Genomic DNA, 22785 nt, shown 5'->3' on the forward strand with positions numbered 1-22785 from the left:
AGTTCAGCAAGCGTTTCCCCACCTTACAGTTCGAGGACGAGCTGTTTGTGCAGGCGGGGAGAAGTGTTATGACCGGCATAGGGGCTTAGCCCAGTGGGTTATGGCCCAAGTATCTTAATTAGGGGCTTAGCCCAATTATCTTATCGTATTAGGATCGTTTGCTTAGATGTCAAGTAAACCTCTCTATATAAGGAGAGGAGACGTATCAATCTAATCAAGCAAGAAGCAATCAATATTTGCTCGGCTTCCCTTAGGGAGCCGGGAGACCTAAACCCTAGCCGCCTCCTGCTTTCGCCGCTGCTGCTCCCGTCGCAAGGACGGCGCCACGCCGCCGGCCGCCGCGCACCAGCCCTCGCCCTTCCCCCTCCTTCCCTTATAGGCTACGCCCTAGACCGGGTAGAACCCTAGTTTCTACCACCTGTCATATAAAATGTTGTCCAGTTTATGATTTTACACTAGCGATGTTACAAGAAGTAATGGTGTCTCTAATGGCCTATGGGTCTCGGCTAGTTGATGGATCAACGCGGCCAGATTCCTTCATACCAGAGTTGTTTGTTGCCAATGGCCATGTATGAGATGGGACGCCGAAGAAAGGCCGTGGCATCACCTCCCACCTTAGATGAAAGAGTGGTCTTTCAGGATTGGTCGTTAAGTGTCACCACCTCCCACCTATCCTACACATTCGATCAAGGTTATCACTGCGAAGCTATAATCAAGGTGCACGGGGTCTTACTGTCTAGCCATTGGTACTCCGCATCTTCACAGAAAATTCAATTTCACCGGGTCCATGTCGGAGACAGCAGGGTAGTCATTACACCATTCGTGCAGGTCGCTACTTATGCGACGGGAGGCTAAAAAGAGAAGGTATCATCCATCCTTAAAGCAGTCACTTCAGTCTTCTTAGGGGATGGCCAGAGGGCTAAATTTTGAACCGACAAGTGGCTGCCTGGAGGGGGCTTCATTGAGGATTTTGCTCCAGCTTTGTTCTCCTTTGTCAAGGATTATGGGCGCTCTGTCCAAGAGGCTCTCTGCAATCGTAACTGAATTAATGATATCGCGGGAGGCATTCGATACATGTCATGTCTCAATATCTCAGAATTTGGGACATCACTCAAAGTGTCTCCTTATCTATTGGTGTTTCAGATTGCCTAGTCTGGAAGTTGACCGCTGATCACAAATTCTCGGCCAGCAGCGTGTATAGCATGTTCTTTGCAATGAATGTGTGTTTTGCTTGCCACAAGCCGATTTGGAGATCCAAGGCTCCCCCGAGATGCAAATTCTTTATGTGGCTTGCGGTCCATCACAGGTGCTTGACCGCTGATAATCTGGAGCGTAGGGGTTGGTCTTCTAATGAAAACTGCCCGATGTGCCTCTCGACACACGAAGACGGTACATATCTTTTTGTGCATTATGGTTCACATAGCAGGTTTACCCAAAAAGGCTTTCGCCCTCTTTATATATAAAGCAAACCACCAAGCCACAACATCCAACAAAGGTTTACGAAGCAGACACACAAAGGTAGCACAAACAGGTAGGTTTAATAAGGGTTCTGCTAAGGGCACAACTTAATAAACCCTAAATAAAACACAAAGGATGAGGATGTCGATGGATGAGGAAAGCCATCACACGGAGATCAGCGATGAGGATGCCGATGGCGTCTCGGTCCTGCGGGCGGGTAAGCAGCCGCCAAAGCTGCATATAACCACGCATTTTGAAAATGGCGTCCGTACCACGCCAAAGAGGCACACGTCGAATCACAAGCTTATTGTGTATCGTCCAGGCAAGCACCCCAATATTCAGCCACCCAATGTGACGGAGCCGCAGCGGGGAGACAAGGAGTTCCGCAAATAGGTCTGGGAAATTAGACACACAACATGTTTCGATGAAGTTCAGAGAATGGATGCACACAGATTTTCGAATTCTTGATGATAGCTTCGCCAGTACTGAGGATTGGTGGTTGAGTGCGCGGAAGGAGATTATCAAGAACGAGCGGCGCAATTTTGACACCATTATCAAACTGGTGCATTGGAGGATTTGGAAGGAACATAATGCCATAATTTTTGAGCAGGTGGCGTGCAACATTGATCGGGTGCTGGATCAAATCAGTGAAGATATTAGGGCTTGGAGGGTTGCTGGCTGTGTCAGTGATCTCTTTTAGTTTCTCCTCTTTTTCTTGCCTTCGTGTTGGCTCAGGTGGTGGGCCTTCTTCTTTGTTTCTTCAGAGTTTATACTCCGGAGGCAGACAGCTCTAGATCTGTCTTGCCTTTTGTATTTCCACTTCATATGTAATAAAAGAGCGGCCTATATGGCCCTTCGACACAGTCATGTAATTAAGGAACCATACATATACTTTCAGTCATAAAACAATATGTCATAGGTTGTATTTAGCTTCTCAGTTATAATTGGTCTTTGCGTAAAAAACACAAAGAATCAATCTATAAAATAGTACCCATGCCGGGTTACCACTGAAATCCGTATGTATGTACGTACGGTACGGGAGCAATATATACAGCCCTGATGCGCGCCCCACGTAGCATGCATGGTGCTGCGTGCGCATGGCCTCGCCATGTGCACGGGGAGAGACGCGGGATGCCCTCCCGTGCGTGCAACGGCGACCGACGATGTAAATCTCTACCTAATAATAAGGGCAGTACTCTGCACGAACGCACCGGCGCAAGTTTCAGCCGGTCCATCCAATACCGTTCGATATAAAAACGCATAACCGTCAGATTTGTCCCACACCGCATTCTCTTTTGTTATCTTCCCCCACGGGAAAAAAGAGGAGAAAAAAGGGAACGCCGCAGCTCGCACGATCCTGCATGCTGGCCTGCGCTGCCCTCATTTGGACCACCGCTGCCCTTGCTCGCCGCCGGCGAAGCAAAACATGACCCGCCTTCACCGCCGCCGCGCGAAGCAAAAAAAAATTACGGGTTCCAACAAAATCAGAAGACGGTGGTAGCAATTTTTAGGTTGGTTCAGCAAAATCAAAAAAAGTAGGGGTGGTAGCAAAAACTTCTGATGCTTCCAGCAAGACTGGTAGAAGCAAATGGCGTCTCGGTAGTAGCAAAAATCCGAAACGGTTGCAGCAAAAAAAAGCCGTCGCCGCCGTCGACCAAGACCGTTGTGGGTGGATGTAGCAAAAATTGTCTTCAGTTCCAGCAAAATGAAAATACGATTGTCGCAAAATCTATCTTCGGTTCCAGCAAATCAAAGCATGGTTGTAGCAAAAAATAGACTGAAAGAAACAGGCGATGTCATGGAGATGGATGTAGCAAAAAATCCACGAAACACCGGTAGTAACAAAACCCAAAATAGTTGTAGCAAAATGGTTCGCCGGTTCCAACAAAAATCACAACGGTAGCAGATTTTGGGATGAGTGGGTGGTAGCAAAAACATGTGTTGGTTCCAGCAAAAAAAGCATGATTGTAGCAAAATCTTGCTGTGGTGGCCATGGAGAGGAGCGCAAATCAGCTGCGAGCGGCCATGGCGACGAGCGCTAGTTGCACTGGGCTAGTCGTTTCCAGCCAAGCACACAGTTGAGGATCTGCGGCCATATAACCATCGCATCACGACATTTAAGGGGGGGGGGGGATAGGGGAGGGAGGGTAGGAGGAGATGCACGAGGAGTAGCAACAACTAGTACTCCATGGTCAAAGGAGGAGTGGAGGGAGAGAGGAGGAATCGAGCTCAAGAGGGCTTCCATGATGAGAGGGATTTGATGAAGAAAGATAGATGCGGGTGTGTCTGAGGATAAGGTAGCGGTGTGTGATGGGGAAAAGTAGCACTGCGGGGCCAAGTCAGGTGCGTGTCGCGAGCGATCGGCCGAATACTTGGCCGGCGCACCGGGCACAAACATTTACCTAATAATAAAGTATGTAGGATTTCTGCCCGTCCGTCGCATCGTTTTGCAAATAAGCCCATGCGTTTTTATGAAATCAACCCGCAGTCCAGATTTAAGTCACGCCAAACCGTTATTTTACAGTTTTTCGAACCCCCCCCCCCCGACTTTTTAGGTATTCCATCCGCAGATCATATTTAAGTCAAACAAATGCTTTCCTAAACCATCCATATCTTTTAAACCGTAACTCCGGTTTAAACATGTTATATATGAAATTTGATTAGAAAAATATGTAGAATATAAATATAAAATTATTTTAATATATTAAGTATTTATAAATATTATTTTGAAAAATATTTAAGTCAAACAAATGGTTTTTTAAATTATACGTATCTTTTAAACCGTAACTCGGATTTTAATATATTATATATGAAGTTTGATTAAAAAAATATGTGAAATCTGAATATGATATTAATTTTACCTGTTAAATATTTTTAGATATTGTTTTGAAAGCAAACTTATAACTATAGCGCACGATTCATTTTTCTTTCATACAGACGGTGATCCAGGTTGCAAATAAACACCTACTATAGTCATATAGGAAAAAAAACATCGAGAACTACACATGCATACCTTTGAATACATCGTAGGGGAGAACAACAGATTTCTCATCGCGAGTGTGTGTGTGTGTGTGTGTGTGAGAGAGAGAGAGAGAGAGAGACGTCTTAGGATTAACCACATTCAAACACATTTTGGTTTGTGTGAACACTAAGGCCATCGCTGACGAGCGTGAGAAGAAGGATAAGCGGCAATACAAATATGATGTGTTGCTAAAATAAAGAAAATGAACCTATTATGATCTTAAGTGATGGTTATTTGATTAAAAATGTGTGTTGTGTTTTTTCTCCCGTTGCAACTCACGAGTTCTTTTGCTAGGAAGTACGTACACATGTAGCCGGAGCGTTCCAACCGCAAGAGGTTGGGTGGAGCTGGACACATGGGGACGCGTAGGTCCAGCCACGCCGCCAACTCCAGGTCCAATGTAGTGGAGTAGTAGGCGAAGCTGCCGTGCATGCGCATTCAGATAAGGTGAGGGTACGTACATGATCCGTTTGAGCTCCGTACCTTTCCCATGGAGCATACATGCATGCATTGTTTATCCCGGAATCGCATACGCAGACATGCATGTAGGAGTACCTGGGGGGTTTGTTAAATGGATCCTTGGGGATCATCTCAGTCGATCGGGTTCTAAACACAACCCTTTTTTGTCAGTTACGGCACATACTTGTTGCTGGACTCATCCATACATTCGACGTGTGTGACGATACGATGGATTCAGTGGGGCTGGCTGCTAACCATCAGAGATTCTTAGTAGGGATGAATGCATCAGCACAAGTACAGGCAGGCTGCTCCTTTTGGCTGCCTTGTTGGTACGGTACTACGAATCACGGTTATTTTCAAGATTATACTATAATTCAGGTGTTTCAGATTGTGCCAAATTTATACTATCAGCGAGCGCAGAGCCAAGCCAATCTCGCACTCGCACTCCCACCAGCAAAATGATGCGGCACATAGAAATACTCCTACTCTACTTCCCTCATCTGGCAGCAAAGTGGGACTTGCGGCTTCTCGCCATCTCCTTTCTTTCCCTTGGACGCCACATACTACTACTATCTTTCATCCAGCAGCATGAGGCCGAATCCCTTTCATCTGCAGGTAGGTACTCCCGGACATTCATACAATTCTGTGTTTCGATTTGTCACAGCTAGGGATGCCAACAACCTTCCTTCCATGTGTCGTCCAATGAGTTGGGTCACACAACGCTAAAACGTCGCCGTTCTAGCAACTTTTTGAATATAAATATAAGGGGGGGAGGATCTGATCTTGCCTGCTTCGGATTGCCCCAACATGCTTCGATCGGCACTTGAGAAATTTCCACGCACCTGTGCTGTTTTGTTTCTTCTCTTCACATTCATCTGAACCCAACAGACCCTTGAGCGTGCATCTTACTCTGCTGGCTGGCCATCTAATTTCAGTTAGGAACAAACAGGATGCGCTCTCGTGCAGCCTGCCTTGTCGCCAACGACTGAAACATGCCAGCCACAACAAAACAGATAAGCAACAGCTTGTCTAGATGAGATTCTTGGTCTCCCCTGCTCTCTTCATCCCATATAAATACAGGCACAGCCCCAAGCCTTCAGCACCAACACATTGCAGCTAGCCTTCCCTACCATTCTCTTACATTAGCATACACAAGGAAACATCGCCAAACCTTCAGTCCCCAACAATGGCTTGCCATCTACGGTCGGCGAGCACGCCCTCCAGCCCTCGCTCCAGCAACACACAAGTCGAGCAGCAGCTCCAGATCCTCAGCGCAACCGTCTCTTCGCCCTCGGCGACCATCAATACCATGTGCCATGGTTTGAAAAGGCTGGCAGACATCTACAGCTGCATCCAGAACATGATGTGCACACCAAGCAGCCAAGCCAGCCTTTGCCACACCCTGCAAAGGGCGGCAGTGGAGGCAGAGCTCGGACGGTCCCTCGTCGTGCTCGACCTCTGCAACGCCATGCAGGACAGCTTCATGGAGCTGAAGATGACTGTCCAAGAGCTATTGTTGGCTCTCAAGAGAGGAGGCGACGCGTCTGCTCAAGTCAAGGCATACGCCAGGCTAGCCAAGAAAGCACAAAAGCAGTTCAAGAAAATCAGCAAGAAGACTGCTTCCGACAAGAACGATTCCAGGGTGGTGATGCTACTTGCAGAAGCGAGGGAGATCACCATTTCGCTGCTCGAGTCCACATCCTCGGTCTTGTCGAAGCAAATTGAGATGCCTAAGTGGTCTCTTGTCTCCAAAACATCACAGAAGAGCAAAGCCCCTTGCGAAGAGGAGCAACTGCAGGCACTGGAGCACAGTATTGGAGATCTCGAGAGCAGAGTGGGGCTTCTGTACAGGAGATTAATCCAGAACAGAGTTTCTCTTCTCAACGCTCTTAGTTCGTAGATACCCTGAGCTCTGGCTCCCTGCGGTTGGCATCCACCTTTTAAAGGATTAGTCAATCATCATGATTGCAATTTTGGTAGTATGTACACTTGTGGAAATGTGCAGAAAGTTCAGTTAACCGAAAAGAGAAGAGAAACAATTTTGGCAATTTCATATTTTCTGGATTTTACCATTTATGCTGTTAACTGATTTTGGTTAGACAAGTGTCTAACAAAAGATCTCTCTCCTCAAACATACAATCTATTTACAAGAAACAGAACAATAACATGGAATTTTGGGCATTCCTGTCACATAGAATGTTGTCTAGTTTATGATTTTACACTAGTGATGTTACAGGAAGTAATGGTGTCTCTAATGGCCTATGGGTCTCAGGTAATTATTTGCCAAGGTTCATATAATTTGCCAAGCATGCTAAAACAAGCCAGCTCGAATGCACGACCTATAACCTTGTGATTATGCATTATCATTACCAAGGGGAATACCTAATGATGCTGATGACTAACAATAATCACATGCAACCAATAATATCAAAACAAATCCACTGAAGATCCTTAACTCTTATCATGTTGTTGTACCTTCCTTTCTGCTTCCAAATGATATAATGAACTTCACGTTTATATCGCTGTACTGGTTATGTTCAAAAAAATTTGGAAGGATGCACCATTAAGTGATATGTGCAATCAGAAGTGGACCAAACCAACGTCACTTGGACATTTAGTTTTTGCGACCATAACTTTTCAAACATTTCGTTACATTCTTATTATTACATTTCTCGTTTATGCTTATCATGCGTCATAAGTAATTTTCATTCAGACGATAACCTCAGACAGCCACAGCCAGATGAAATTTAATATGAAAAGAAGAATACGTGTTGGTTGTGTCAAGAATCTGTGTGCACTTAACATGGTTGTCCTTGCTGTGGATAGCTGAGACACGCCAGCGCTGCTGCACAGGCAGAAGACCTCATCCTAATGTTGACAAATTAGCGCTGCTTCCGTTTCAAAAAAAAAAAAAAAAATTAGCGCTGCTGCACAACCAGATGAATTATTCCTCTCAGCAACAGAAAACCTGCATTTTATTTCCTTGGACAATACTGCTTCATGATCATATAACGAGATCCGAAATCAAACGAAGCACCCGTGCACTGCACTGTGTTATCAATAACCAAGACATGCCAGCCATATATGCTAACTCTCCTATGGAGGTTAGCAGATGAGATTCTTGCTGTCGGCTGCTCTGTTCATCGTGCCATTGCTGTTGCCTCTCTGATATATATACAGGGAGAACCCCAAGGCTTCAGCACTAACACACTGCCTACCATTCTCTTCCATTTCTATACAGAAGAAAACAGCAACAAAGCTTCAATCTCCAAGCATGGCTTACCATCTACGATCGGCAAGCACGCCTTCGAGCCCTCGCTCAAACAGAGCGGAAGTCGAGGAGCAGTTCCAGAGCCTGAGCACAACCATCTCTTCGCCCTCGGCGACCATCGATACGATGTGTGATGGCTTGAGGAGGCTCAGTGACATCTACAGCTGCATCGAGAAGATGATGTGCACACCAAGCAGCCAAGTCAGCCTTTGCCAGAGCCTTCAAAGGGCGGCAGTAGAGGCGGAGCTTGGACGGTCCCTCGTCGTGCTCGACCTCTGCAACGGCATGCGGGAGAGCTTCATGGAATTGAAGATGACTGTCCAAGAGCTCCTTTTAGTTCACAAAAGAGGAGAGGATGTGTCTTCTCAAGTCAAGGCATATGTCAGGCTAGCAAACAAGGTGCAAAAACAGTTCAAGAAGATCACCAAGAAGACTGCTTCCGACAAGAACGACTGTAGGGTGGTGATGCTACTGGCAGAAGCGAGAGAGATCACCATTTCGCTGCTCGAATCCACATCGTCAATCTTTTCAAAGCAAGTTGAGATGCCCAAGTGGTCTCTTGCCTCCAAAACATTCCAGAGGACCAAAGTTGTGTACCAAGAGGAGCAATTGCAGGCATTGGAGCACAGTATTGGAGATCTTGAGAGCGGAGTGGAACTTCTGTACAGGAGATTGATCCAGAACAGAGTTTCTCTTCTGAATGTTCTTAGCTCGTAGATACCCTGAGCTCTAGTTCCCAGCAGCTGGCGTCCACCATTTAAAGGATTAGTCAGTCATGAGAACAATTTTGCATTGCGTATACTTGTGGATATGTACAGGAAGTTCACTGAACCGAAAAGCAAAGAAAACAATTTTGTCAATTTCATTTCCCTGAATTTTTTCATTTCTGCTAAACTCAAATATCATTCACATGGTTGGGTAGCTTGATACAACTATTTACCGAAAAAGGGTTTCCCCCCGCTTTGTATTCCAAAACAACGAACACCATACACATAGCATTGCTGGGGCGAGCAGCACAACAAGCCCAAAAGAAAAGTAGAAAAGAATGCCAACAACGGCAGTTCGACAAAGCATGGATGAACCGCCACCGCTGCGCCCTCCAGAGACACACCACCACCGCCCGAGGCTCCGATCTGCCGCGTACCAAGCGGCACCTTCAAGAAGGAATGCAACGCCGACGACGCTGCCGCCCGGACGAGTCCTAGGGTTTCCCCCGGTATGCGGAGGGAAGTGGAGGATGGCTACCACCGACACCCTCCAAGAAGGAAAGGTGGCACCCGTCGGTCTCACCGCATCGGAGCCGGCCGAACCGGCAAGGGTTTCTCCCGCACACCAACCCCACCGCCCAACCGGAGCCGACCAGCCAAACCACCGCCCAACACCATGCGCCATCGCGGATGCGCCGCCACCCAAGTTGTCTCACTACGAGCACCAACACGAGGCCAAGAAGGCCGGAGAGAAGAGCCAAGCGACAGGAGCAGCAACACCAAGGCCGAGCGGGAGGGAACCACCTCCTCCGCCGTCGTGCGAGAAGCCCACGCCTCCGGCATAGTCGCGGTTGCCGTCCGGACACGGCAGCGGGGCAAACCAGGCCACACCTGGCCCGGCCAGGCCTGCAACGGGCCCGCTAAGCCCCGCCAGCCATGCTGCAGCAGGCTGGCGGCGGCGCAGCCAGCACCTCGCCGCTCAGCGCTGTTCCCCTGCCTCCCGGAAGACTCGCCAGGGATCAGCCCCGCCGGCGGCCCGCCCAAGCCCAGATGGGGCCCGTAGGGCCCAGATCTGGGCCGAGCGCCGCCGCCAGGACCCACCGCTGCGCCGCCCCACCGCCAACGACGCCGCCGCCGTCCAGCCGCCCGCCCGCGCCGCGCCAGGGAACCCCGCCGCCACCCGGTCCGTCGCCGCCTAGGAGCACCCCCCGGTGCAGCTCCGTCCCGCGCCGGAGAGCCACCGGGAGGGGAAGGTCAGGGGGCCGCCGCCACCAGCGACCCCAGGGCCAGGGCGGCCGCGGGCGCCAGCGACGGCTGCAGGAGGAAGGGGAGATGTGGGGACTGGAGGAGGGAGGCGGCGATGCGCGGCCGGTCGCCCACGGGGGCGACGCGGTCGCGAGAGCTAAGAGTCTAAGATACAACTATTTCAGTACAATGTGTGTCAGATAGCAATGATATTTATCATAGTAGACCCCACCTTCATTAATACTTTCGAGTATAAGATTACAGGTACAGGCAACACCCAACACATAAACAAATATCTGGCACGGCATGCTAAATGACCCGATAAAGCGGGGCAAAAGCCTTTTTTATAAATGACCCGATAAACCTCAATGTTAACTTCAGTTAACATGCCACCCTATCTTATCCTCTCTCAAAGAACTGCACCTAGTTGCACCGCTCTCTGAAGAAAAAGTAGCGATGATGATGTTTCAAGAGATACCCCGATTAGACTTTTGTCGCTTCAGATTTTGGCGACAAGGGGAATTTTCTGTAGCCCAAAAGACCAAGGCAGTCTGGGCATTCAAGAGTTACATGTTTAAAATAAATGCATGCTTAGTAAATGGTTGCGTAAATTGCTTACCAAGAATGGGATCCGTGAATCGCTTCTTCAAAACAAATACTTGTGAGGAAAGAGAGGTGTGGAAGGCATAAAAAAACACCCCTGGGTCACCCTCCTCTGGCGACACGGGGGCGACTCCTCCAGCGCCGCCGCCAGTTCCTCTCCCTCCCCCTTCTCGTCTCGCCGCCGCCGGCGAAGCCCGGGCGGGTTCCAGAGAGGGCGGCGGTGGGGCGTCTTCCTGGGCAACCTCCACCCCTCTCCTCCTCTCCTTGTTGGGGCGCGGCGGTGCGCGCCAGATCCGCGAGGCCCAGTGGCGGGAAGCGGCGGCAGTCCACGGCGGGCGGCGGGCAGGGCTCTGCGGCGGCGTGGATGCCCAGGCGTTGGTGGGGACGAGGCGGTGTAGGCCGGGGCTGGCGGGCCAGATCTGGGCGCTGCGAGCTTGCAGGCTGCTACCGTGTTCATCCTCGCCGCAGGAGGTGCAGCACCCGCTGATCGTGGCGGGTGTGGCGGTGGTGGATGGGGCTCCTGGCAGTGACGTCGATCCGAGTGGCCTTCGATTCCTCTCTTCGTCATCTTGGCACTATTTTCATTGAAGAGTTGGCCCTCTCCCAGTTGCAGTCCATCGTCGTCTCGCGCCCGGTGCAGCAGGACCGAGCTTGTTTCGCGCCTGTGCAGCAGTACCGAGGTCGTCTCGCGATCGGTGCGGTAGGACGGTCGATGGAGGCCAGTTTTGGCCGACCTATTGAGTCTCGGTGCTGGGGGCAGCCAGGGGTGCGAAAGGCGGGGCCTTTCTGCTCGTCTCTTTGGGTAGCAGCAGGTTTCAGGTGAGGGGGTGTCAAGGTCTTAGTTGTTGGGGCGGCGACGCTGGCGGTGGTAGCGCGGTGCTCATGGGCAGAGCCCGTGGCTCAGTGCTGCCCAGTGTCCATGGCCGTGTGGGCGGTGTGGCTGCCGGGGTGTGGCGTTCGGTGGCGGTGAGTGTTGGACGGGGTGAAAACATGTTCTATCTTCGGACGGACCGGCGGCGGCGAAGCTCGCTCCCTTCTTGAAGGCGTCGTCACGGCTCTCATTGCTCGTCGTGATGCTCCTGGGGAAACTCTGATCCTCGGATCGGGCGGTGGTGGTGCTCCGGTGTCGTAACCTTCCTGAAGGCGCCGCCTTGGAGCCTACAGTTCGTCGTATGTGGCTTCATCTCCTCGCGGTGGCGTTAGTGCTAGGGGTGGTGTTGCTGCGTTCAGCGCCTATGTATCCTACCTTGGGTGTGTGCGGGTGTTGTGATGGCGTGCGTTCGTACCAGGTTGTTGATGATCATTGCTTTATATGTAAAGCGGGGCGAAAGCCTTTTTCGGTAAACAAATGCTTGTAGACCTCATCTTGCTCTTATACTCCATTGTAATAACTCAATGTTGTTAAGCTTTATGCACTAGCCAACGCAACCAAAAGTCCAAACAGATGGAAAGGGCTAGTGCAATCCACATATACTATAACACCCTGAAAATGCAACTATCCCTAGGTGGTTTTGGTAATTCATAACAACATATAGCTCATTGAGCTAATACTATTCCAAGATAATTATTTCAGGAAAGCTCAATGATTGGCATGGTATGGATGTGAAAGTGGAACCCTCAAAATGCTAAAGACAAAGGATTGGCTCAAGCTCAAAAGCTCAAGACTCTTCTTTTTATATTTTAGTGATCCAAGATCACATTGAGTCCATAGGAAAAGCCAATACTATCAAGGAGGGATGAGGTGTTGCTTAATGAGCCTCTTGCTTCATGTGCTTAGTGATATGCTCCAAAACCCTCAACTACTTTCCCATATCCACATATGACCTAAACTCTAAGCCAAACTCGGTCCTACCGATTCTTCCTATCCGGCGCCACCGAGTTTCACTTGTCATTAGCCACTGCCAAACCCTAGCAATTCGGTTCTACCGATAAGGATCTCGGTCTCACCGAGATGGGGTTGCAAACTCTCTGTTTCCCTTTTGTAACTTTTCGGTCTTACCGAAAGAGCGAATCGGTCCCACCGAGATTGCAATGTAAACTCAGTGTTTCCCCTTTGTAACTTTTCGGTCTCACCGAGTTCCACTCGGTCTCACCGAAAGAGCAAATCGGTCCCACCGAGTTTGCCTGACCAACTCTCTGGTTAGCTAATTACCAAATTCGGTCTCACCGATTTTGTGTAATCGGTCTCACCGAGATTACGTTATGCCCAAACCCTAACCGAATCGGTCCTACCGAGTTGCATGTCAGTCCCACCAAAAATCACTAACGGTCACTAGGTTTACATTTTCGGTCCGACCGAGTTTATTGATTCGGTCCCACCGAGATTGGAAAACTGTGTAACGGTTGGATTTTGTGTGGAGGCTATATATACCCCTCCACCTTCTCATTCAAAGAGAGAGCCATCAGAACATACACACCATTCTAACTCATATGTTCTGAGAGAGAACCACCTACTCATGTGTTGAGATCAAGACATTCCATTCCTACCATATGAATCTTGATCTCTAGCCTTCCCAAGTTGCTTTCCACAAAACCCCTCTTTCCACCAAATCCAAATCCTATGAGAGAGAGTTGAGTGTTGGGGAGACTATCATTTGAAACACAAGAGCAAGGAGTTCATTACCTACACACCATTTGTTACTTCTTGGAGAGTGGTGTCTCCTAGATTGGCTAGGTGTCACTTGGGAGCCTCCGACAAGATTGTGGAGTTGAACCAAGGAGTTTGTAAGGGCAAGGAGATCGCCTACTTCGTGAAGATCTACCGCAAGTGAGGCAAGTCCTTCGTGGGCGATGGCCATGGTGGGATAGACAAGGTTGCTTCTTCGTGGACCCTTTGTGGGTGGTTGCTTCTTCGTGGACCCTTCGTGGGTGGAGCCCTGTGTGGACTCGCGCAACCGTTGCCCTTGGGTGGAGCCCTGTGTGGACTCGCGCAACCGTTACCCTTCGTGGGTTGAAGTCTCCATCAACGTGGATGTAGGATAGCACCACCTATCCGAACCACGGGAAAAACATCCGTGTCTCTAATAGCGTTTGACTTCTCCAAACTCTTCCCTTTACATTCTCGCAAGTTGCATGCTTTACTTTCCGCTGCCTATAAACTCTTTGCATGCTTGCCTGAATTATGTGATGATTGCTTGACTTGTCCTAAATTAGCTAAAATTTGCCAAGAACTAAAATTGGGAAAAGGTTAAGTTTTATTTGATCAAGTAGTCTAATCACCCCCCCTCTAGACATACTTTCGATCCTACACACCCCCTCTCACGTGTGACGGAGAAGACAAGTCAACACATGCAACCGGAAGAGAGCGACGGCGCGCGAAACTCACCTATGACCCAAGAGCTAATAGCACATGTACTGTCGGACAATAGCGGAGTAGGTGTAGTGACTGAAACACCAAAGTCCTGAAGTAACCACCGTAACCAAGTCACCTCTGCCGTCAAAAGAGCCATAGCTCGCAACTCGGCCTCTGCACACGAACGGGAAACTGCAGTCTATTTCTTCGTCTTCCAGGCAATGAGAGAACCACCAAGAAAAACACAGTAAGCAGAAAGTGAACGGCAATCCGAGAGATCGCTAGCCCACGTAGCATCCGAATAGGCCTGAAGCTGTAATGAACCGGAGCGAGGAAAGAACAGACGATGAGAGATCGTGCCACGAAGATATCAGAGAACACGAAGGAGGTGGTTGTAGTGAACCGAAGTGGGAGCAAAGACAAACTGACTCAGAATATGGACAGGATAAGAGATATCCGGACGAGTGACAACTAGATAGACAAGATTCCCAACAAGATGACGATAACGCGTCGGGTCAGACAAGGGGTCACCATCAGTATCACGGAGGTGAACATTGATCTCCATGGAAGTCTCAGCAGTGCGGTCATCAGTAAGAGCAGCACAAGCAAGAAGATCCTGGACATACTTTTCCTGAGAAATAAAAAAGCCATCAGAGGTAGAAGAGACATCGATCCCAAGAAAGTAGCGAAGAGGGCCAAGACCAGACATAAGAAACTGCTCATTAAGGCGTGCCTTCACAAAGGCAGTATACTCGGGGTCGTCACGAGTGATAATCATGTTAGCAACATATAGAAGAAGAAGAGTCCGACCACGAGCTGAAAGATGGATGAACAACGCCAGATCATGAGTCCTCGCTGGAAAGCCAGCGGCAGTCACCACGGAGGCAAAGCACTCGAACTAGACGCGAGGGGCTTGCTTAAGGCCATAGAGAGCGACGAAGATGGCAGACCACGCCATCAGGAACTGAATACCCGAGTGGTGGCTGCATGTAAACCTCCTCACACAACTCACCATTAAGAAAGGCATTCTTAACATCAAGCTAAGATACAAACTAGTGGAGAACAGAGGCCACGGCAAGAAGTGTGCGAACAGTGGTCATATGGGCCACAGGAGCAAAAGTCTCATCATAATCACGACCATGCTCCTGCTGAAAGCCACGAGCCACAAGATGAGCTTTGTAACGCTCAAGAGAACCATCAGGGGACTGGGCAAGTGGTGTACCCTGGCACTCACACCCCACCATCGCACCCTAACTCCGTCAACCACCCGCAACCACACCACCCGCGACTCCATAGTTTCCCGCCCGCACCTGAGACGCACGCTTCGCCCACAAACGCCATGCCTTCTTCCACTGCCATGCAACCAGACAACCCCGAGACCTACACAAAGGCCCCGGCTCTGGACCAACCGACGGCCCTTGACCAATAGATCCACCCGCAGATGCTCTGCTGGTAGATCTGCGCCAACCCGCCCGCGGCTGAGGAACGAGGGAAAAAGGGGAGCGGACGAATCCGGACCGACACCGCATGCCAGCGACAGGTGACGCGACCGCATCGAGGCCACCCATCCCTCCAACTGAGCTCCCCGCCGAACACGAGGAAAGGGGGAGGAGGAGTGGACGCATCCGGACCGACAAATGTGTCGGCGACAGGTGGCACGACCGCATCGAGGCCACCCATCCCTCATACCAAGCTCCCCCGCGAGCACCGCCGTGTCGCCCACCCATGGCAGCTCGCACACCTCCCCGCGAGGCCATCCGCAACCATGCGCCCGCCGACGAGGGAAACCAAATCGACCCGCCGCCTCAGCCGCACCACGACAAGAGGGCTGCCCGCAGCCCATGCTGCCCGCAGCATGCAGCGACAGGGGCGGATCCGGACGCACCGCCACGAAGCCACCGCGCCGTCACCACCCGCTGGCCTACAACACTAGGACTACAGCTCCGCCACCCCCCACCAGCAGATCGCCACGGCAGAGGGCGGCCGCCTGCAGCCAAGGGCACCCACGCCCCGCGCCGAATGACGACTAGATCTGAGTGCCACCGCCACGCCATCCCTGACTTGCACGCGCGCACCACCACCACGCCGCATGTCACGCCGCCAGCCCACATCGCCGTCGTACCTTAGCGCTGATGCACCGCTGCGCCCACCGGCAAACGCCGCCTGCCCGACTAGCTATCGCATCTTGCGCCGAAGCCACTGCGCGGGGAGACGAAAGAACCCTGTCACCGTCGGTGACGACCGGGCTTTGCCCGGCCGCGCCCTCGGGCGGCGCTGAGGGAGGAGGAGAGTAGGGAGGGACGCCCGGCGGCGGCAGCTAGGGTTCCCTCGCGGTCGCGCGCGGGGCGACGCGAGAGGGAGAGAGGCGGTGGGAGAAAGATGTGTTTTTTTTCACATTTCTCCTATATGCACCAAGTATGCTTCCATACGGACGGCGAGCAATTATTTAAGATAGCCAGCTTAAACTTAATATTAAAAGCAGAGCAATACTGTTCGTATAGTCGAGAATCTGCATCCACTTACATGGTTGTCCTTTTGCTGCGGGATCGCTGAAACACACCAGCGCTGCTGTGCAACCAGTGCAACTCATCATAACGTCGGAGAACCAGCAGAGAACAGAACTAAAATAATCATTGCAGCAACACGAAACCCGCATTGCATTTCCTTGGCTAATCTTCCATGATCATATATAACCCGTATCCAGATCCGAGATCAAACTCGTGCAGTCAGCTGTGTCACCAATGACAATGACCTAGATATGCCAGGCAGATATAAGCTCACTGATTCACACTTGCTGCGCTAAATAAAAACACGTAGGAAGCTGGTCTGTCTGAATGGGCCTTGGGTGGCCATGTTTCTTTCAACAGATCACCTTAACACATATGGAGGTTAGTTGGATGAGATTCCTGCTGTCGACTGCTCTACCTATCATGCCATTGCTCCGTTATAAACACAGAGAGAAGCCAAGGATTGAGCACCAACAAACTGCAGCCCTTGTCTTGCCAACCTTTCTCTTCCATTTCCATACCGAAGAAAGTAGCATCAGAGCCTCAAAACCACAAGCATGGCTTACCATCTAAGATCTGCAAGCGCGCCTTCCAGCCCTCGCTCAAACAAACCCCAAGTAGAGCAGCAGCTCCAGAGCCTGAGCGCAACCATCTCTTCGCCCTTGGTGACCATCGATACGGCATGCAAAGGTTTGATGAAGCTGGAAGACATCTACAGCTGCATTGAAGAGATGATGTGCACACCCAGCAACCAAGTCAGCTTCTGCAAGACCCTGCAAAGGGTGGCAGTGGAGGCCGAGCTTGGACGGTCCCTCGTCGTGCTTGACCTCTGCAACGCCATGCAGGAGACCTTGATGGAGCTGAAGATGACTGTCCAAGAGCTCTTGTTGGTTCTGAAGAGAGGAGAGGATGAACTTGCCAGTTCAAGGCGTACATCCGGCTAGCCAAGAAGGCACAAAAGCAGTTCAAGAAGATCAGCAAGAAAACTGCTTCAGACAAGAATGATTCTAGGATGGTGATGCTAATGGCAGAAGCGAGAGAGATCACCATTTCACTTCTCGAATCCATATCCTGCATCTTGTCGAAGCAAATTGAGATGCCCAAGTGGTCTCTTGTCTCCAAAACATTGCAGAAGAGCAAAGTTGTGTGCAAAGAGGAGCAATTGCGGGCATTGGAGTGCAGTATCGAAGATCTTGAGAGCGGAGTGGAACTTCTGTACAGGAGTTTGATCCAGAACAGAGTTTTTCTTCTCAATGCTCTTAGTTTGTAGATACCCTGAGCTCTAGTTCCTGCGGTTGGCATCCACCTTTTAAAGGATTAGTCAACCATCCTAACAGTTTTGCAATATGTATGCATAGAAAGTTCAATAGCAAGCAAAAGCAATTTTGTCAATTTCCTATTTTCTGAATTTTATCATTTGTGCATGCCCCACGATATAAATCAGTATCCTGATTAAACGACTTGGTTTCCCCTCAAACATACTATGTACTTACAGGCAACAGAACAATAACAACTGATATAAATCAGTATCCTGATGACATGACTTGGTTCAGTAAAATGTTGTCTACTTTATAGTTCTACACTACTGATGTTATAAGAAGTGATGGTGCCTCCAGAATCTGGAAGGTGGAACATGCCAGCTCCAACCCACGACCTAGTGATAATGCATTATCATTATCGAGGGGAATACCTAATGATGCTGATGACTAACAATAATCAGGCCAACACAAGCAACCGATACAAATCCAGTGAAAATCCTTTCTTATCATGTTGTTGTACTTTCCCTTCTGCTTCCTAATGGTACAATGAACTTCATGTTTCCGTCATTGGATTAGTTTGAAAAAAAATCAGTAGCATGCTTTTTTTAACATCAGTACAGACACAAGCGCTCATATATACACGCATACACTCACCCCTGTGAACGCACACATGCACATCCTACCCATATGAACACCTTCGAAAGACTAAGCCGGCATATCATCTTGAGATTTTACGAAAGTGTATCGCCGGAAATCCTGAAATAAATCCAGGATAAATGCGAGCACCAAGACTTGAACCCTGGTGGGCTGAGAATACCACTGTCCACCTAACCATCAAACTACAGATTGGTTCGCAGTAGCATGCTTCTATTTTATGCATAGCATGCATCGTAGGTAATTTTCGTTCACACAATTATCTCAGCTTGCCAGATACTAGAACCTAATATTAAAAGCAGAATTATACTTGCGTGTTGTGTCCAGAATCTGTGTGCACTTACATGGTTGTCCTTGCTGTGGATAGCTGAAACACGCCAGTGGTGCTGCACAGGCACAAGACCCCATCATAATGTTGAAAAATCAGCGAGCACCAGATAAATCATCCTCAACAACAGAAAACCTGTATTGTATTTGCTTCAACAATACTTCATGATCACATATCAAGATCCGAAATCAAACAAAATACCCGTCAGTATACTCTGTTACCAATAACCAAGACATGCCAAGCATATAAGCTAACTCATTCATGTTTGGCACGCAAACCTAAAGCAGATAAAGCAACACTCTCTTATGGAGGTTAGCAGATGGGATTCTTGCTGTCGGCTGCTCTGTTCATCGTGACATTGCTGCTGCCTCTCTGATATATATACAGGGAGAACCCCAAGGCTTAAGCACCAACGAACTGCAGGTCGTCTTGCCTACCATTCTCGTCAATTTCTATACAGAAGAAAACAGCACCACAGCTTGAATCTCCAACCATGGCTTACCATCTACGATCGGCAAGCACGCCTTCGAGGCCTCGCTCAAACAAAACTGAAGTCGAGCAGCAGCTCCAGAGCCTGAGCACAACCATCTCTTCGCCCTCGGCGACCATTGATACGATGTGTGATGGCTTGAGGAGGCTCGGTGACATCTACAGCTGCATCGAGAAGATGATGTGCACACCAAGCAGCCAAGTCAGCCTTTGCCAGACCCTTCAAAGGGCGCCAGTGGAGGCGGAGCTTGGACGGTCCCTCGTCGTGCTCGATCTCTGCAACGGCATGCGGGATAGCTTCATGGAATTGAAGTTGACTGTCCAAGAGCTACTGTTGGCTCTCAGGAGAGGAGAAGGTGTGTCTTCTCAAGTCAAGGCATATGTCCGGCTAGTAAACAAGGTGCAAAAACAGTTCAAGAAGATCAGCAAGAAAACTACTTCCGACAAGAACGGCTCTAGGGTGGTGATGCTAATGGCAGAAGCAAGAGAGATCACCATGTCACTGCTCGAATCCACGTCCTCAATCTTGTCGAAGCAAGTTGAGATGCCCAAGTGGTCTCTTGCCTCCAAAACATTCCAGAGGAGCAAAGTTGTGTGCCAAGAGGAGCAATTGCAGGCACTGGAGCACAGTATTGGAGATCTTGAGAGCGGAGTGGAACTTCTCTACAGGAGATTGATCCAAAACAGAGTCTCTCTTCTGAATATTCTTAGCTCATATATACCCTGAGCTCTAGTTCACTGCGGTTGGCATCCACCTTTTAAAGGATCGTTAATCAATCATGATAGAAATTTTGCAGTATGTATACTTGTGGATATGTATAGGAAGTTCACTGAACCGGAGAGCAAAAGAAAAACAATTTTGTCAATTTCATTTCACTGAATTTTCTCATTTCTGCTAAACTCTAACATTATTTACATGGCTAGGTGCCTAGATACAACTCTTTCAGTAGAATGTTTGTTAGATACAAATGATATTTACAGGTCTTGGTAAATAATTAATAAAATGACTGCATGCATCCCCTGATGCAGAAGCCAGGGGGTCATCTTCCTTTTCGTAAAAAAATAGTACACCCCACCTTTTTTTAAGATTTTATGATTATAGGATTACGGGTAGAGACAGCACATAAACAAATATCTGGCATGGCGAGCTAAAAGACCCGATAAATCTCAATGTTAACTTCAGTTAACACACCACCATATCTCTTCATATCCTCGCTAAAAGAACTGCACCCAGCTGCACCGATCTCTGAAAAACTAGTAGCGATTATAATGCTTCTAGAGATACCTGAAGGGGTTCGATTAGACTTTTGTCCCTTCAGATTCTGGCGATAAGGGGAATTTTGCTTACCGAGAATGGGATCCGTCAATCGCGTGTTCAAAACAAATACTTGTAGACCCAATCTGGCTCTTATACTCCATTGTAATAACTCAATATCGGTACACTATAAGCGCGACACAGGACCCATGTCGGGAGCCTGAAGCTGGGCAACCTCCATATCTCTTTTGTCTCCGACGAGATACCCTCAAGCTCCGAACTCCCTCTCTGTACTGTCTTGCATGACCTCAGACACAAAGGATGCGCCGACAGGTCGAGCTCCGCAACCACCGGCTCCAAGGAAAAGCCACCACGGCAGAGGTCGGCAGTAAGGAGGCCAAAGAGGATGGTGGAGGGGTCGCGGTAGGGTTCCCTTGGTGCTGGTTGGAGGGGGCGTTACGAGTGGCCAGTGGCAAATTTTAGTGTTTTGACCCTTTTCTGAAATCTATTCGAGATTTAACCCTAGTTTGAAAAAAATTCGAGATCTGACTCTTTTGGTACCGCCAGAGTCTATGGCGGTATGGTATAACAGCCTACTGCCAGGGACTTTGGCGGTAGGAAACATCGCTACCGCCAACCCACACTCTTGTGAAAGAGCCCGCTCCCGCGACCCGCTCCCCCCCCCCAAACCCTCGCCACCGCCGCCACCTCCCCTGCCCATCTCCGACGGGATCCGGCCGCCCTCGCCGGCACGCGGCCCGGATCCGCTCCCCCCTCCCCCGCCCTCCCTTCCCCGCCCCTCCTTCCGCCCTCGTGTCGCCTCCCCGGGAGGCAACCGGGGCGGCCCCCGCGCCTCTCCTCTCGGCTTCGCCTCCTCTTCCTCTCCCCTGCCGTCGCCGGCGGGCACCCCCGGCTCCGGCCCGGGGGGTGCCGGCGGCGGCAGGATCTCCTCTCCCCGCGCGCGCGTCCTCCTGGCCTGGGGTAGGGGGGCGGCGACGGTGTCGCTCGGCTGGGCTGCGGTCCGGTGACCCGGTGGGGTGGCCGGCGGCGAACATGGTGGCGGCGTTGCTCCTTGGCGGCGAGGCGGCGTGGTGGTGCAGGGTGGCCGACGTCGTGCCCTCGGCCCAGATCTGGGCCCGGCGGGCCCCATCTGGGTCCTAGCGGGCCGGCCCCTGGCGTGGCCTCATTGTCTACGACGCGGTGAGGAGGAGGAGCGGCTCGGATATGGGGCGTCGGCGCCGATGGCGTGCCGGCAGCAGCGCGAAGGCGGGAGCTTTACGGGCCCACGAGGGCTCGGCCGGGCCTGTGGGCCCACGGGCCTGGTGTGCTCCTGCTATTGCGTCCGGACGGCTACCGTCGCTGACGGTGGAGGTGGGGCCCTCCCGCGTGCCGACGGTGCTGATGCCCTAGTCTCGGCTCTGATTCTTCGTCACGCTGTCCTCACTTCACGGTGCCGTGGTGAGACGGCGTGGGGGCCTCATGACCATGTTGGCGCATGGTGGTGGTTGGTTTGGTGGCTGGATCCGGAGCGCCCGAGGTGCGGGTTGGGATCGGGAGAAACCCCTGTCGGCATGGCCGACACCGGCGCAGTGGCGCCTGTGGGTGCCACCTGACCTTCCGGGAGGGCGTCGGGGGCTACCCTTCCTCTCGCCTCGTCGTGTACCGGGGGAAACCCTTGGCAGCAGCGTCGCCATCATCGCGATCCTTCTTGGAGGTGTTGATAGGTGCCGACGCTTCGGAGTCTTGGAGCCTAGCGGAAGATCTCGGTGGGCGCTGCGATCGCGAGGCTTCTTTGTTTTTGTTGATCCGCCGTAGTCGACATTTGTTTCTTTTGCTCTTTCTCCGTCGTTTCTTTTGGGCGTGAATGTGCTGCTTCCGCCCCAGCACCTATCTCTGTATGGTTCGGTTGGTTGCTTTGTATATAAAGAGGGGGGAAACCCTTTTTCGGCACAACCCTACCGCCAAGGTGCTTGGCGGTAGGCACGAGCACACACTGTGGTCAATACTTAGGAGGTTTTTGGCGGTAGGGCATGCAACCCTACCGCCAGGGACCTTGGCGGTAGGCTGTTATACCCTACCACCAAGATCCCTGGCGGTAGCAAAAGGGTCAGATCTCGAATTTTTTTCAAACTAGGGTCAAATCTCGAATATGTTTCAGAAAAGGGTCAAAACACGAAATTTAGTCGTGGCCAGTAAGTCGGGCTCCGACGAGTCTCCAACAGGATATTTGTAACCA

General features: G+C 50.5%; 3 protein-coding genes and 1 pseudogene across 3 annotated transcripts; all 4 read left to right on the forward strand.

Annotated features, from left to right (window-relative positions):
* The first annotated feature begins 5255 nt into the window (after window positions 1–5255).
* On the forward strand, window positions 5256–7003 carry LOC125524568. Its single transcript, XM_048689600.1, has one exon. The coding sequence runs from the start codon at window positions 6126–6128 to the stop codon at window positions 6837–6839; it is 714 nt and encodes a 237-aa protein (XP_048545557.1). The 5' UTR covers window positions 5256–6125; the 3' UTR covers window positions 6840–7003.
* Window positions 7004–7699: 696 nt separating this feature from the next.
* On the forward strand, window positions 7700–12285 carry LOC125524567. Its single transcript, XM_048689599.1, has one exon. It carries the CDS (start codon window positions 8214–8216, stop codon window positions 8925–8927), a length of 714 nt encoding a protein of 237 aa, XP_048545556.1. The 5' UTR covers window positions 7700–8213; the 3' UTR covers window positions 8928–12285.
* A 4296-nt stretch (window positions 12286–16581) lies between these two features.
* On the forward strand, window positions 16582–17931 carry LOC125524566 (annotated as a pseudogene).
* Window positions 17932–18826: 895 nt separating this feature from the next.
* LOC125524565 lies at window positions 18827–21135 on the forward strand. The gene has a single exon (XM_048689598.1). The coding sequence runs from the start codon at window positions 19299–19301 to the stop codon at window positions 20019–20021; it is 723 nt and encodes a 240-aa protein (XP_048545555.1). The 5' UTR covers window positions 18827–19298; the 3' UTR covers window positions 20022–21135.
* Window positions 21136–22785: the final 1650 nt, after the last annotated feature.

This window comes from Triticum urartu, chromosome 7, assembly GCF_003073215.2.
Source record: "Triticum urartu cultivar G1812 chromosome 7, Tu2.1, whole genome shotgun sequence".
Taxonomy (NCBI): Eukaryota; Viridiplantae; Streptophyta; class Magnoliopsida; order Poales; family Poaceae; genus Triticum; species Triticum urartu.

What these genes read in the sequence shown, in the direction of transcription:
- LOC125524568 (XM_048689600.1), top strand. Translation starts at nt 6,126, where the DNA reads ATGGCTTGCCATCTACGGTCGGCGAGCACGCCCTCCAGCCCTCGCTCC.
- LOC125524567 (XM_048689599.1), top strand. Translation starts at nt 8,214, where the DNA reads ATGGCTTACCATCTACGATCGGCAAGCACGCCTTCGAGCCCTCGCTCA.
- LOC125524565 (XM_048689598.1), top strand. Translation starts at nt 19,299, where the DNA reads ATGGCTTACCATCTACGATCGGCAAGCACGCCTTCGAGGCCTCGCTCA.